Raw genomic sequence first — 16865 nt, 5'->3', positions numbered from 1 at the left:
GATTTCACATATAAAAGTTTATCAAGAAAAACAAATACAGTGGTAAATAGACTGTATTTTATAATGGTAATTTTATTAAATTGTTTTCTGTCAAAATTTAATACAAGTTACGTAAAAATTTTTCGAGCGCGCGAATTTGAAGCAAGCCGGGCGATTTGCAAAATTCGGCCGCTTGCAAAAGCACCGATTTAAAAAATAATTTTTAATAATTAAATGTAATTATATAAGTATAAGTCATTACACTGTATTACTGTACTTATATTGTATAAGTATTTCTTTAGTCAATGACTGTAAAATAATTTCTTAATTGTTGTAAATAAAGGCACTATGATTTAAGAAAAAAAAAAACAATTTTCTCGGCTTCAGTTGGTTGTAGAAAATTTAAATTTTTTTATAAATCTTCGTTTCGTCTTTAGCAACAATAATCTATAAGTTAGAAACTCATAGGATATACAGGGCCGCTTCAGCTCTAAATGTTTATAACGAAATTTGCCTCCTTATTTTCAAACCCAAAAATTATCTCCGCTTCGTTTGGTCGTAGAAATTTTTTATTTTTTTAAAAATCTTTATTTCATCTTCAGCAACAATAATATGTAAGTTAAAAACTTATAGTATGTACAGGGCCGCTTTAGCTCTAAATGTTTATAACGAAATTTGCCCCCCTTATTTTCAAATCCAAAAATTAGAGTTTTAAAAATGTTTTACGCATTTATTTACATCAGAATATGAAAATATAACTCTTTAGAAGGAGATTGGATGTTTCACCAACTTTCTACGATTTTTTTTTCAAAAAGTTATAGCCTTCGACATTTGACCTCTTGGGATAAACAATTTATAATATCTAAGCAACAAATTCGTTAATCCGGCCTTACAATTTTTTTTATGTTTGGAATTGAAAGATCTTCAATTTAAAGCTATAAAAAATAAAAAAAAATTATTTGTACAATAAATAATGCAATTGTAAAAAACGGCCATTTTGGACCTTTCGCAGGCTGTTTTGCAATAACCAATTAACAAAATTAAACTTACCTAGCTCAAATTGTAGGTTTTTTAATTTGCTACAACTTTCTATTAAAAAGTTTTTCTCTAAAATCAATATCCTAAGCTACAAAATTAAAAATCAATAAAAATTGCAAATTTAACAAATGAAAATCGCAATTAAAAAAAAAGCGCACAATATTTTTGGTTACATTTTAGTAGAAGTTATTCCTCGCCCCAAGTAGCAATTTTTCGACGCATTGGTTGTCAGTACAAACAAATGCACTGTATACAACGTTGCCCGAGAGCATTTTCAGTTATTTCGGCCAACGTCCCCTACCCCAACTGACATTACGATGTTACAACCTTTAGTTTTACGGGCAACTAATTTATTACCATTGTGACAACTACATATCACAGTTCAGTTTTTTCAACAATCGCAACGACTTAAAAATGTTATAATGCTAAACTAATTTACGCCCTGGCCGACTCTGTAGTTGAGTTTGAGTAGAATTGTCTGTCACGTCACGATCCTGTGTTGTTCTAGAGTTAGAGGTGTGATACGTTTGCGGCAATTTCCACAGGAAAAAAGAATTTACTTTAGTATAACCTTATTTTTTTCTTATTATTATATATTTTATTTTGATGGAAATTTTCGATTTATTTAACAACCTGTTTATTTGTTTTTTTAATAGCTGGTTTCCATTCCATTGTTTTATCAGTAGATTTGAGATTTGATAACCTTAATCTTTGTATCAGCTTTCGTAGACAGGGTTGCCAGGTCAGTTTTTACTCTTTCAGTAGTTTTGTTTTCACAAAATCAGTAGATTCTTTTTAGGCCATGTAAATACATATACAGTAATACAGTGATATGCACATCCGTCCTAAATGTCCCAAGAGGAATTCCACAAAATTGGAAACCTAATTATTCCAAACCACTAACTGGTAATTACCATTTTTTAGCTAAAATCTACTAAATCAAAAACTAAAATATACTTAAGGATTTTTGGGATATATTTGGGATTTTTTATAATAAAAACAACAGCTAACTTAAGGGGATAGGCGCAAATCGTCTGTTAAAATGTTCAATGTATTTTAAATGTTTTCATTTTTTGCGAATCCTTAGAAAACTAATAAGTATTTTTGAAAAATTTAAACGCACAAAGAAAGATTACGTTATTACCGAGGACCGAAAGTCCCTGAAAACTTCTATAATGTTTATTTTGATAAGTTACAGGGGTGAAAAAAAGAAAAAATTTAGTGTGACTTTTAATTCCAAATATCTCGTTCAAAAGAAACGTTTCGGTTTTTCTAAATAATGCAGTCTTTCATTCTGCGTTTAAATTTTTCAAAAATACTTATTACAGTTTCCTCATGATTCGAAAAAATGGATTAAATTCTGTTAAAATATACGCTGTGTCTAGGTACACGCTAACGTGTACGCAAATAAAAAAGTTAGGTACACGCGAATTAAACTTCATCAAGCCAGTGACGTCATTATTTAGCGTGCGCGGTGACTTTATATTTTGGTACACGCTATTTTGATATTTTTAGTGTTTGTTGTTTGTTTGATAAAATATACTTTTATTAAGGGAAGGGGAAGGGAAGCAAAACTATTCAGATGTTTCAAGCTTAATTGTAAGAAAACAATATGCATATAAAAGTATATATTCAGGTTAGCAAAATAAATATTAGTTAACATGATATATACAAAATACTGCTAAAATAATTTTTATACGTAAGTTAATTATACCAGTTTATATTGGTGTTGATTTTTATTTATACAGGGAGTTGAAATTTTTACGATTTTTATAGAAAATTGGTTATAACTTTGTAAATACCCTGTATAACATAATAAATCTTTATATTTTTGTGATATGGAAGTTAAGAAGATTTCGAACATAAAATAAAATATAGGGTGTTCCATTTAAAAAACATAAGTTTGGTCCGCCAGTATATTATCGAACTCCGTGTAACATTCTAACTAATTTTAGTAATTTTGTAATATGAAGCTCAAAGTTTGCTAAAATTTTTGATACTAACTTTTATTGCTATCTATTACTATAGCGGATCTACTGAGCTTTATCAGACTAATCAATCGCCCCGCATATTTTATCTTATTACTTCTGCTACCGTTAATCACGAATTTTTGTCTCTTATCTTTTTCATACTGTTTTAGAATGTTGTTAAACTCCTTAAAAGAACTAAATAATTGTCCACACTCCATATAGTTAATTTAAAAAAAAAACACTAAACAAGTAAAACATAAGGAAACTCTTTACAAATCAATATTAAAGTGTAAACATAAAGCGATTAGACAAATTCTAACCACACTCTGACACTCGCGATACTTGCAGATACTTAATACCACAGCATACACGTGGCTCAAATTAGCGTGTACCAAAAAAACCCAGTCAGTACACGCTAAATAATGACGTCACTGACTTGATGACGTTTAAGCGTGTACCTAACTTTTTTATTTGCGTACACGTTAGCGTGTACCTAGACACAGCGTAAAATATACCAAAAATCTACTAAAAAATATTGCCTACTAATGGTTTGTTTTTAACCAAGAGGAGTGATTCAAATTCAAAATTTTGACAGTAATGACATTTATCAAATTTTGACACTAGTGGAATTTCATAGGTTAGTTATGGCTGTATGACACTATGCATTTTCTTGTATCATTTCTATAGTCGGTTCGCTAAACTCAGACGCAACTGGCTAGATATTTTAGTCAATATTTTTTTTTGTTTTTAGCCAATTTTGCAAAAATTGGCAAAATTAGTAACTATTTAGTTATTATTAACTATTTAGTAATTATTTTTTGCCAATTTTACTAAAATTGGCAAAATTACCGACTAAAATATCTAGAAAGTTGCGTCTGAGTTTAGCGAACAGACTATAATATCGTTTCTGATATGTCAAAAAAATGTATAGTGTCATACACAGATACAAGAAACGATATCAGAAACGATACAAGAATTTGTGTCAGGCACAGATTCTTGTACAATAACTGCGCCAATTTCTGCGCAAAGAGCAAAAACGTAAAACCTGCTGGTAAAACTTCTAAATGTCATAATGGCGGCTGAAAATGAGATCATATGATTTATGTCTTGATGAATTTATTTGTGTTTTGTAGGTATTATTTATAAATATTTTATTGATACTTAATATACCGTTTGGTATGGACTACTGTTCTACTAATAACCATATATTTAGAATATCTTTGGGTTTCATATTGCATAATTTTTTAATAGAGGAAAATACAATAGTTCCAATTTGGATCAAACTGAAGATAATAATAATGCAAACATTTTAGCACAAATATCAAAACAAAATAAAAAACACAAATAATCAACAGTCAACGTAAAAATTCTAGTTATTATAACATTAAAATATTTGTTTTTAAAAGTTTATAAATTTTATAAAATCCTTAAAATCAGCTGTAGACGCAGTACTACCATACCAATGTAACGTGACAGGGTGACAAACAAAATTTCGACCAATCACGTGCCGAGTTTCATACAGTTTTCGATACAAGAACTTGCATAGTGTCATACAGGGCACAAATGTTCGTACAAGAAATGATACAAGAAAATGTATACAAGAAACGATATCAGAAACGATATTAGAAATGATACAAGAAAATGCATAGTGTCATACAGCCTTTAAGTTATACCGGCGATTTTGTGTGTTAACTGTGTTATTCCTTTAATGATTGTTAGTCTGCTTTTATATAAAAAGCAGTCATTTTTAGAACTCTTTAGCGACGTATTAATATAATATAATATTTATGGATTACCGTTGAGGGCCGACATGATCAACCAAAAAATAAGATGTATTTGGTTGATATTCTAGTGACTTTCTTAGGCGTGAATCTGCCTTTTAAGTTTACTCCTCCTGGTTAAAAAATAAACTATAGAATTTTATAAAAAAATATCAAAAATCTATTAAAAAAAGTAGAAATCTACTAAATGTGGCAACGCTGTTAATGAGAATGATACACTTTTGACACTGGTCACATGACCTCTGTCGCCCAATAAGAGGGTGCGTTCTAAAATGGTTTTGATAGTCGGCGCGGTCGGGTTCGGTTGGCGATTGGACTTCTAAGTTGTATTGTCCGTCTAAGGTTGGTTATAAGGTATTTTTTAGTAATATTGGTAATATTGTTTAATGCGCCATTTTGGTTTTACTTGAGATTTTTGGGATGTAAAGAAAATGAAAACACAGAATATAAAAAATGCAGGCATTTTCTGATACCTTTAAAAGCACCATCAATACATTAAATTTATACAGAACATCTTTAACATAAATTTTGACATTTATATTAAAATTTGATTTTTTAAATTTGCATATTTATGTCAAAAATGTCATAAAAAAAGGAGCGCGTGTGTTTTTTAAAGGTGAAATATCCATATTTGACGGTAATCTGAGATGCGTTTATAAATTTCACATCAGGTAATAAATCCTTTATGTATTTATATAAATTTAAATACCCAATACGATGTCAAAACAGTTTACTTTTTGGTTTTCGCATTCACCATACAGGTGTTAAAAATATAGGTAAAAAAACATAACTAGTCTGACTCCTTGAGCAACCATTGCACGCGCAGGTGCTTTTTATAGTCGCTTCAGTTGTCTTATGCAACGCTTACGAAACGATGTTGCTTACAGGAGGTTGCCTAGGCAACGTTAAGACAACTCAAAAATCGTCCACCAAATCAGTGCAGAATAGGGTCGTCTTCTAGGCAATAACAACGTTGTAAGAAAACGTTGCCACGCAGTAGACAACGTTGTCGCGTCGACAAATTGCTACTTGGGGCATCGTCCTTTACAACATCTGATAGGTTTCAAAAATTCCTGAATTATATCACGTTTTTTCACCCACAGCCTGGGGTAATATGTTATGAGGTAGATTAGTTCCTATTTTCTCAGTTATATTTTTCTCCAGTTTCATTGTCCGATACCCGCCCTATCGAGGTCATTTATTATTTCTTCTAACCAAGTATAATCTAAGAGCTAACAACGTTTTCGAGAAAGTATTTTAAGACAGCTGATTTTTTCATATATTGATCCCTATGCTTCCTCGGACACCGTACCGGCCATCTGGCTGCTGATACAGGTTGCCTTCATTACCGCGCAGCACACCTATACGCTTTGAGCTCGTACGTAGAGGGGATATTTACAAATTCGCGAGCGCCAGTAGTGACAAGTCTGTAAACCTTTACCGGAAATTTGACATAAATGTTAAAGTGATTAATTTAAAATTAAAAACATTAATTATAAAAAATATTAGTTGGTCAAAGCTGTGGGATATACTTTTAATGTTTAATGCAGTGGCGAAGCGTCCATGTAACCACTGTTACCATTGGTAACAGTTACAAATCTTACAAATAAATATTTTATGACTACTACGAAATAATTCCATTTATATTTTTTACCAACAGAAATACTTGTTAATAGTACCTAATTCAGTAAATAGCCAACTAGACGCACGAAAATATTGGCGAGATAATGTGAATCCATGGCACGTTATCATAATATTATTATGCTGTTACCAATACTGGCACTGGTAAACGGTACGCAGGAGAAACCTCGCTATCGGTCGGGACTAGCTCTGAAAATTTTGAAGAACCGACGGGTCTAGAGACGGCGCGCGGGCACGCGGTGCATATCGTATTGTTACCATTTTGAAGAATGGTAAAACGTTGGTTTAGTATGTTTAGTACCTATTACAGATTACAGTGTGCGTGCATTCAAACATGGAAGAGTGTTGCTACGTATTGCGTAATTGATCAACTACTTGAAAAGTCATTCTACTTCTATATTTATTTTATATATTATTTTAAAGAAAAAAATGATATTATTGAAAATGGAAGAATTAAAATATAAACAATAGTTTTCAAAATCTGTTCTTTTTCCTACTTGTTCATTTTTTATGTTAATTTTATGGTAGAATAATATGTTTAGTTTGTTTATTATTTATTGTTATACCTGTTGCATATACATAATTACATACATATAATTTGGGAATAGTGATTTGTTTAATTTTATCCCACAGGATTGAAAACAAAAACTTATATTTGGGCGGTTCAAAATATTTTTTTAAATAAGATTTTTTTACATCTGGTTTTGGTAACACTTTAGAAAAACTCACGCGTCGCCACTGGTTTAATGTGTTCCGTAATATGTAATTATAAATTATTCTAATAATCTTAGCGCCATCTACACGATAATTGTGAAAGTATCCGAAGTAAGAAATTCATATTTTACCAATAGAACGTCAAAATGATTAGCAAAATCTTAAAAAAATCGATTACAATTTAATTATTTTTTTGCGTTGTAAATCTTACGCGATAACAATTAAATAATAAATTTAAAAATTACCGGTGAAAGTTGAATTAGTAATCCGCTAGGAGCGCCACCAGCGAAGCTCAGAGCGTATACGCTGTGAGCTCGTACGTAGAGGGGATATTTACAAATTCGCGAGCGCCAGTAGTGACAAGTCTGTAAACGTTTACCGGAAATTTGACATAAATGTCAAAGTGATTAATTTAAAATTAAAATTAAAAACATTAATTATAAAAAATATTAGTTGGTCAAAGCTGTGGTATATATTTTTACTTTAAATATACTTACGTTTTAAATACTGAATTTAAGTTTTTTTAATGTTCCGTAATATGTAATTATAATTTAATCTAAAAATCTTAGCGCCATCTACACGATAATTGTGAAAGTATCCGAAGTAAGAAATTCATATTTTATCAATAGAACGTCAAAATGATTAGGTAGCAAAATCTTAAAAAAATCGATTACAATTTAATTACTTTTTTGCGTTGTAAATGTTAAGCGATAACAATTAAATAATAGATTTAAAAATTACCGGTGAAAGTTGAATTAGTAATCCGCTAGGAGCGCCACCAGCGAAGCTCAGAGCGTATACAGGTACTAGGTAGTAAATACAAAATCAGGGTGATTGATTAGTGTGATAAAGCTTAGTAGATCCGCTATAGTAATAGATAGCAATATAATAGTTAATAACAAAAATTGTAGTCAACTTTGAGCTTCACATTACAAAATTAGTTAAAATGTTATACGCTGTGAGCTCGTACGTAGAGGGGATATTTACAGAGGGAAATTTGACATAAATGTCAAAGTGATTAATTTAAAATTAAAATTAAAAACATTAATTATAAAAAATATTAGTTGGTCAAAACTGTGGTATATATTTTTACCTTAAATATACTTACGTTTTAAATACTGAATTTAAGTTTTTTTAATGTTCCGTAATATGTAATTATAAATTAATCTATTAATCTTAGCGCCATCTACACGATAATTGTGAAAGTATCCAAAGTAAGAAATTATTATTTCATCAATAGAACGTCAAAATGATTAGCAAAATATTAAAAAAATCGATTACAATTTAATTACTTTTTTGCGTTGTAAATATTAAGCGATAACAATTAAATAATAAATTTAAAAATTACCGGTGAAAGTTGAATTAGTAGTCCGCTAGGAGCGACACCAGCGAAGCTCAGAGCGTATAGGGTGTTCGATAACATATAGTGGCAGACCAAACTTTTGTTTTTTTAAATGGAACACCCCATATTTTATTTTATATTCGAAATCTTCTTAACTTCCCCATCATAAAAATATAAAGGTTTGTTATATTATACAGGGTATGTACATAGTTATAATCACTGTTCTATGAAAATCGTAAAAGTTCAGCTCCCTGTATAAATAAAAATAAGCACAACAGCAATGGTTTATTGGTCCGAGACATGTAAGGAAAATAGACTTGGCTACTGATATGCCACTCAATGCATCAGGGTGTAACGTCGATATCAAGTACGGTGGTTTAGCTATCTTTGTCTGTCGTGCGAGTGTGAGCTTATCTACCAAGAGGTGGGAGTAACGGAACGACAGTGACACACAGGCGGCGGCCATCATATGCTAGAGAGAGAGAAAGCTAAGCGCCGGTAGAGGGAGATAGATAGACCACCGACCCGAACTGCTCCGCCTTACGCTATTTTTCCGAGTTGGCCAAATCTATGCGTATAAGATCTTTGTTATTGGTATTCTTGTTCTCATGATCATTTTTCAGTGTGTCACAGTTTTTCGATTTCTCTCTAATGCATTAAGTTTGATGAGACGGAAAAAGCGGTAGCTCCGTGATTAAACACAAAAATAATGCAGCATTACAATAGTTATATACATAAGATGTCTATTCCTAACCTACGTTTGATTCGTTGACATTTAGAATGCGCGTTTTTTCTAGCCAATCAAATACACGTATTACGAACATTTGACGAAAACTTCGTCAATTTTGGCCATTTTTTAGAAGTGTCAAAGAGTCAAGTGACGGTTATTATTCAGGTCAGTATTTTGTGTACCTGTCATTTTGAAATTTCGAATTCGACTTCCCTTGTGTTTCACAACTTTTTTGTACATTATTTGGTGTTTTGGTTGAGAATTTAGTTCGTTAAAAGTTAGTTTTGTATTTTGGTTTAGACTTTAATTCGTTAGAAGTTAGTTTATACTCCAGGTCATTATGCAAGAAAAATATCCATAGTAAGGAGACGTAACTCATGGCTGAAGAACCTTAGGAACTGGTTTGGATGTAATAACAATGAATTATTTAGAGCCGCGGTTTCAGAAATAAAGATCGCTCTGATGATTACCAACTTTTTAAGTGGAGACAGCACCTAGAGAAGAAGATAAAAACACAGTTTATGGATAGTTTTGTGTCATTTCTTAATGTTTTCATATTTATAAATTTAATTAACATTATTGTTTACTTTTTAATTTTATTCCCCTTTATAAAAAATACCTACATGTTAACATATTGTGTAAAAATCAAATCTACTAAATTACTAATTAGCTTTATTCATCTAAAGTACGATTCTGGCATCTGTCAGATTCGTCAATAATTACATGAAATAAGTCTCGACACACCCAATACAGTTTATGACGTCATAATTAATGACGCACTGAAAAATGATCATGAGAACAAGAATATAATATTCTTGTTCTCATGATCATTTTTCAGTGCGTCACAGTTTTTCGATTTCTCTCTAATGCATTCAGTTAGATGAGACGGAAAAAGCGGTAGCTCCGTGATTAAACACAAAAATAATGCAGCATTACAATGGTTATATACATAAGATGTCTATTCCTAACCTACGTTTGATTCGTTGATATTTAGAATGCGCGTTTTTTCTAGCCAATCAAATACACTTTTTGGCCATTTTTTAGAAGTGTCAAAGAGTCAAGTGACGGTTATTATTCAGGTCAGTATTTTGTGTACCTGTCATTTTGAAATTTCAAATTCGACTTCACTTGTGTTTCACAACGTCTTTGTGCATTATTTTGTGTTTTGGTTTAGAATTTAGTTTGTTAAAAGTTAGTCATTGACGTGAGGAGACTAGAGACATTCGAGATGTACCGAAGAGTGCTTAAATATCTCATGAGTAGATAGAATAGCCAACGTGGAGGTAATGAGACTTACGCATAAGGAACGAGAACTAACAAATAAGAAGAAAACTGAGATATATGGGACATGTGATGAGAGATGTACATCTAATACTCCAGGTGATTATGCAAGAAAAAGATCCATAGTAAGGAGACGTAACTCATGGCTGAAGAACCTTAGGAACTGGTTTGGATGTAATAACAATGAATTATTTAGAGCCGCTGTTTCAGAAATAAAGATCTCTCTGATGATTGCTAACTTTTGAAGCGGAGACAGCACCTAGAGAAGAAGATAAAAACACAGTTTATGGATAGTTTTGTGTCATTTTTTAATGTTTCCATATTTATAAATGTAATTAACAATATTGTTTACTTTTTAATTCTATTCCCTTTATAAAAAATACCTACATGTTAACATATTGTGTAAAAATCAAATCTACTAAATTACTAATTCCACAAGCTTTTCACCTATGGCTAAGTACGATTGTGGCATCTGTCAGATTCGTCAATAATTACATGAAATAAGTCTCGACACAGCCAATACAGTATATGACGTCATAATTAATGACGCACTGAAAAATGATCATGAGAACAAGAATACCATATTTTTTTGTTGATTGTCAAAATTTATAAAAATGGTTGATATGTATTGCTAATTTTCTTTATATCGAATACAGGGTGAGTCAAAACGAAGTACATTATTTTCTCAGTAATTTTAAATAGAATACTCTAATTAATTAAATTAAACTTGCTCTGTAACATGAAAATATCTCGAAAACTAACAAATTTAGGCATAAGGAATATTATACAAAAATTAGAGTACGGTAATGATACTTTTTGATAGTGATATAAAATACCATTTGCATTTAAAATTTCTGAGAAAAGAATGTACTTGCGTTTTGACTCACTCTGTATTCGATATAAGGAAAACTAGCAATATCAACAATTCTTAAAAATTTTCACAATCAATAAAAAAATATGGCACCAATAAACCATTGCTGTTGTGCTTATTTTTATTTATACATACCTGTAACATTAACTTGTTACGATTTTCATAAAAAATTGGTTATAACTTTATAAAAGCCCTATATAACATAACAAACCTTTATATTTTTGTGATGGGAAAGTTAAGAGGATTTCGAATACAAAATAAAATATAGGGTCTATATTCATAGCTATTTATAGCTATATATAGCTATTTATAGCTATTTAAAAAACATATTTGGTCTGTCACAAAACATAAGTTGGCTACAATTTTTGTTATTAACTTTTGTTGCTATCTATTACTATAGCGGATCTACTGAGCTTTATCACATTCATCAATCACCATGTACATTGAATTTAAATTATTTTAGGACGAAAAATTGTTTTGTCATTACTTTTTAAACCACAGAAATGTCTGGAAATTATAGTTCATATTTCTAATAATGTTTAAAAACTAATGACAAAAAATTTTTCGTTTTACAATAATTTTAAATTCGATATATTTACCTGTACAAGTGTGCTGCGCAGTAATAAACGCAACCTGTATCAGTAGCCAGCTGCCCGGTACGGTGTTCGAGGAAGCATGGGGTTTATTAAAGAACCAGCTGTCTTAAAATACTCTTTTTTTCGACGTTGCTAGCTTAAGGTCCAGTAGATCTTGATCTTCCATGCCTTCTTTTGCAACCTGTGTTTATTTCAATATTGAGAATATTGACGTAGATGATCCTGATTTCTGATGATAGATTTTGTAGCTATTTTGCTCTTTGCTATTTTATTTTACACACCATATCTTTCTTAATTTCTTCCAGTAGCTCAACCTTTGTTCTTTGTCTAAATTCATGTTCATTTATTTTGGTTGGTCCCTGACATTGCTCTTACGCCCAGTTGCACCATCAGATGTTTATCAACTGATTTGATAACCGCTAATAGGGCTTTTCATTCACAGTCATTTGTGTCGAACTTCGGTCATATGTCGTATAATCCGTGTATATTAATACTATACACAGATTATACAACATATGACAGAAGCTCGAAATAAATGACAATCGATGAAAAGCCCTATTGGACAATTTAAATCAAAATCATCATTGGTTATTTTTCAAACGAGTTGCACCATTCTAAAAATCGTATTATAGACCAGGGCGGATCTGTAAAAATATTAATACATTTGGACGTTGAGAGGTGACTCAAATTTTTTTGCAGAAATTGCTTGAAAATAAATCAAATAATAATATTTGAGTTATCCTCCCTCTCAAAAAGGTCCGGAACATTGTTTAAATAATCAAAATGTCAAAAAATTAAGGAAAAATTCGATTTTTTTCTTCGTTTTTTGATTATAACTTTAAAAGTATTCATTTCCGAGAAAAGTTGTACTGACATAAAAGTTGCATAATTAAATTTCCTACAATATATAATTGGCTAAAAATTTAAAAAAATAGTCACCCTTGTTGCAAAATAGCAATAATTGCGAAAAAACCATACAAAAACAAGTATGCGCATTTTACGTTTTTCAACCATTTATGCTACACTTACGACCCTCATATTTCACTCAGAAAAACTTTATGATACAGTAAAATAATACTGTAAATTTCGTTAAGATCGGTTCAATAGATTTTGCAAAATAAATTTTGCAATCCAGCTTTCGTAAAAAAAATTCATTTTTTCAAAATGTTACAGGACTGAAAATAAAGCTGTTCTGAAGCTATTTCCTTGTGGCATTTTTATGATTAATTATTTATATGGGAAATAAGCCACAATTAAAATGATAAAAATAATTTTATTAACGTTTCGACGCCCAAATCGGGTGCCGTTGTCAAAATACAAAATATTACTAAAATAAACTAAAGTGTTGTTGCTAAGCAAAAAAAATTCTTCTAATAATTTATTTAATCTCACTCATTTATATTGGCAATTCAGACATATATTATACATTTTAAAGTAGAAGACTTTAAAATGATATTGCCAATATTTATGAGTTGCGTTCCTGGGACGACTTACTGAAAGATAGTTCATTCGATTACATGAAATTAACCCCAACTCAAGAATATCCGTCATAAAAAATTATAGCATGTGATATGTCTTTAAAAAGACAACCAAATGCAACGACAGTAAAATTCTCGCGTTAGAGACTTCATAGTAAATCACAAGGGAAAACCAGGAAAAACCTGTGATACTATCCCGACATCGTAAGTATTTGGTCTTACATTAATTTACTCTCAAAAAATAATACCAAATTCTGACTTGTAACATGTTTAAATTATAAATAATATTAATAATACTAGATATATAAGTAATACTAAAATATAAAATATGTACTAGCTCGATATTATTGACTTACTAATCTTGGTATTTTCTTTCTATTGACTTCCTCTTTCAGTATGGGTAACCACATCCTACTGCATTCTACCGAGGAATTTGCGACACAATTGGTTTCATTTAGCATAATTAGAGCCGCTTCTTTGATTTTTCTCTTTTTACTATCTGATTCTTTCAGGACTATACTTGAATCTCTCCACTGAACTCTATGTTCATTATCCCATGCGTGTTGACATATTTGAGATCTCTCAAATTCTCTATTTTTAATATAAGATTGATGTTCACTTATTCTAACGTCTAATGGTCTTGATGTCTCACCTAAATAAAATTGTTCGCATTCACAAGGTATTTTATAAATGCAATTCTTTGTTCTTTCTTGATCATTGTTAGGTTTAGTTTTAGATAGAATAGATCTCAATGTGTTTGTTGTTTTGAATGTTGTTGAAATGTTGAATTTATTTCCTATTGTTTTAAGTTTCTCGGATAGTCCTTTTATATATGGTATTGATATTTTCCTCGTATTATTTCTGGTGAATGTTGTAGGATCCCGTTCTAAGTTGTTCTGTTCCATTCGATCCAATCTTGACAATTCCTTATTTATAAACGATAAAGGATAATCATTTTTTAATAAAACAGATGTTAACAATTGTTTTTCTGCTAAAAAGGAATTTTCGTTAGAACAAGTAATTTTGGCTCTATCATATAAGGATTTAATGATTCCCTTTTTAACGTTGATGTTGTGATTTGACTTGTAATTGAGATATCTGTTGGTGTGTGTTGGTTTTCTATACACTTGAGTCTCATATCCAATATCCTTCTTTGAGATCAAAACATCGAGGAAAGGTAGGCTGTTATTGTATTCCTTTTCCATTGTAAATTTTATTGTCTCTTCTTGATCGTTTATAATATTCAGGAACGTATCCAACAATTCTGATCTATGAGGCCATATTGAAAACACATCATCTACATATCTCCACCATACTGTGGGTTTTAAATTTTGTTTAGAAATAATATTAGTTTCGAAATCCTCCATAAATATATTTATGGAGGTCATAAATGTGTATTATCACGGACTTACCTTTTTTTCTATAATTTGTGACGCACTGAAAAATGTTCATGAAAAGGAGAATATACAGTCTATTTACCACTGTATTTGTTTTTCTTGATAAACTTTTATATGTGAAATTTCATTTCTGAAGAAATAATATTACAAAAATGATACATATATATGAAATATATAACTATATTTTTAATTTTTTAATTTTTTAATATAATTTTTAAATAAAAATTATTATAAAATATAATTACACTGAATTATTAAAAATTATTTTTAAAATCGGTGCTTTTGCGAGCGGCCGAATTTTGCAAATCGCCCGGCTCGCTTCAAATCCGCGCGGTCGGAAAATTTTTACGTAGCTTGTATTAAATTTTGACAGAAAACAATTTAATAATATTACCATTATGATATTCTTTTTCTCATGATCATCTTTCAGTGCGTCACAGTTTTTCGATTTCTCTCTAACACATTAAATTGTATGTGACAGAAAAAAAGGCACGTCTTTGAATACTTTGGTAATTATTCTAGTTCGGTGATTATTCTAGTTGTCGATAGATGGCGCCATAACCAAAAAAGAATTATTAATTAAATAAAATAATAATATTATCAATATAATCTGTACAATTTATAAGACTATACAAATGAAAGAAAATACCATTTTATAAATGCAATAGACACAATTGATTTGGTTTTATTCCAAATTGAAAATAAAATTTGGCAACTGTTAGATTTAACAAAAATGTCACGTTAGAATAAATGTCATAAATGTGTATTATCACGGACTTACCTTTTTTTCTATAATTTGTGACGCACTGAAAAATGTTCATGAAAAGGAGAATATACAGTCTATTTACCACTGTATTTGTTTTTCTTGATAAACTTTTATATGTGAAATTTCATTTCTGAAGAAATAATATTACAAAAATGATACATATATATGAAATATATAACTATATTTTTAATTTTTTAATTTTTTTGGATATTTCACTTCGAAGTATTCTATTTGAAATTTGGTGAATATGAATCGATTTTTCATTGGCTATAACTCTGGTTTTACGAGGTCCAGAGATCTAACGCGTACACCTTTTTTTTACTATTTTACAGGCTATATTTTTGCTAAGGACGTTTTTTTCGACAAAATACATACTTTTTGAGTTATTTGCGAAAAACCGTCTAAAAATGTAGTTATTTTGTTGAAAAATGAACATATTCACTCGCAAATAACTCGAAAAGCGTTGACTTGGCGAAAAAGCTCTATATAAAAAAAGTTACTTAAAATTAGTCAGTTTATCCATTTCCGGACTTATTTTTGACTTGTATTTTTTTAATTGGGGTGAAAGTCACCCCCAGGGCAAAAGCACACATCGGCACAATATCACTTTTTTTCTTTGACATATGTAAGCTATGCGTATGCCAAATTTCATGTCAATCCAAGCGGTTCTTTAAAATTTAGAGCAAAAAACCGTGAAAGAATGGACTATACGTAGTTATTACGTTGATTTTGCTTATTAATTTTTTTTGTTTTAGCTAAACCTTCAGGCTTGGAAGACGTAAAGAAATGGGAGGCTTGGAACGCTAAAAAAGGAATCGCTATTAGCTCCGCTAAAGAACAATACATTGCAAAGGCGAAAGTTCTAGCTGGTACATATGCTTAAGTTTCTTCAAATTGTTTAGCATTGTTTTTTGTAGAACTAAATAATAAAGTAGATACTGATGATATCACATTCACAATACTGTAATGTTAGCACTGAAAAATAATATACTGATATTTTTTGTTTATTTGTTTGTTTAATTCCTATTAATTGAAACCCAACTAATTTACACTTGTTTTCTCAATATTGATCCCATTCTATTTATATGTAGTGGAGATTGAGTCAGGCAGAGCGCATCTGAGAGACCACGAGTCAAAATAAAGGCTTAATATACCATAACAAAACTAAAAAAATGTCTGAAATGGTCTATAATAATAATAATAATAATACTTTATTCATCCTTACAGATTATTTACATAATATAGGACATGTCAAAGTAAAGAATATAGACATTTAAAAAA

The 16865-nt window shown here is 30.3% G+C and overlaps 1 protein-coding gene across 5 annotated transcripts in view; it reads left to right on the top strand.

Moving 5' to 3' along the window:
* Positions 1-16591, top strand: part of LOC126882243 (putative acyl-CoA-binding protein) — a 110350-nt gene extending 93759 nt beyond the window's left edge. For all 5 annotated transcript variants that reach the window (XM_050647069.1, XM_050647070.1, XM_050647071.1 and 2 more), the window contains one exon: positions 16340-16591. In XM_050647069.1, coding sequence (XP_050503026.1) covers positions 16340-16467 — 128 coding nt within the window. In that variant the 3' untranslated portion in view covers positions 16468-16591. The remainder of the gene's footprint in view (positions 1-16339) is intronic.
* The last annotated feature ends 274 nt before the right edge of the window (positions 16592-16865 follow it).

This window comes from Diabrotica virgifera, chromosome 3, assembly GCF_917563875.1.
Source record: "Diabrotica virgifera virgifera chromosome 3, PGI_DIABVI_V3a".
Lineage (NCBI taxonomy): Eukaryota > Metazoa > Arthropoda > Insecta > Coleoptera > Chrysomelidae > Diabrotica > Diabrotica virgifera.
This window is presented reverse-complemented; position numbering and strand designations above follow the sequence as displayed.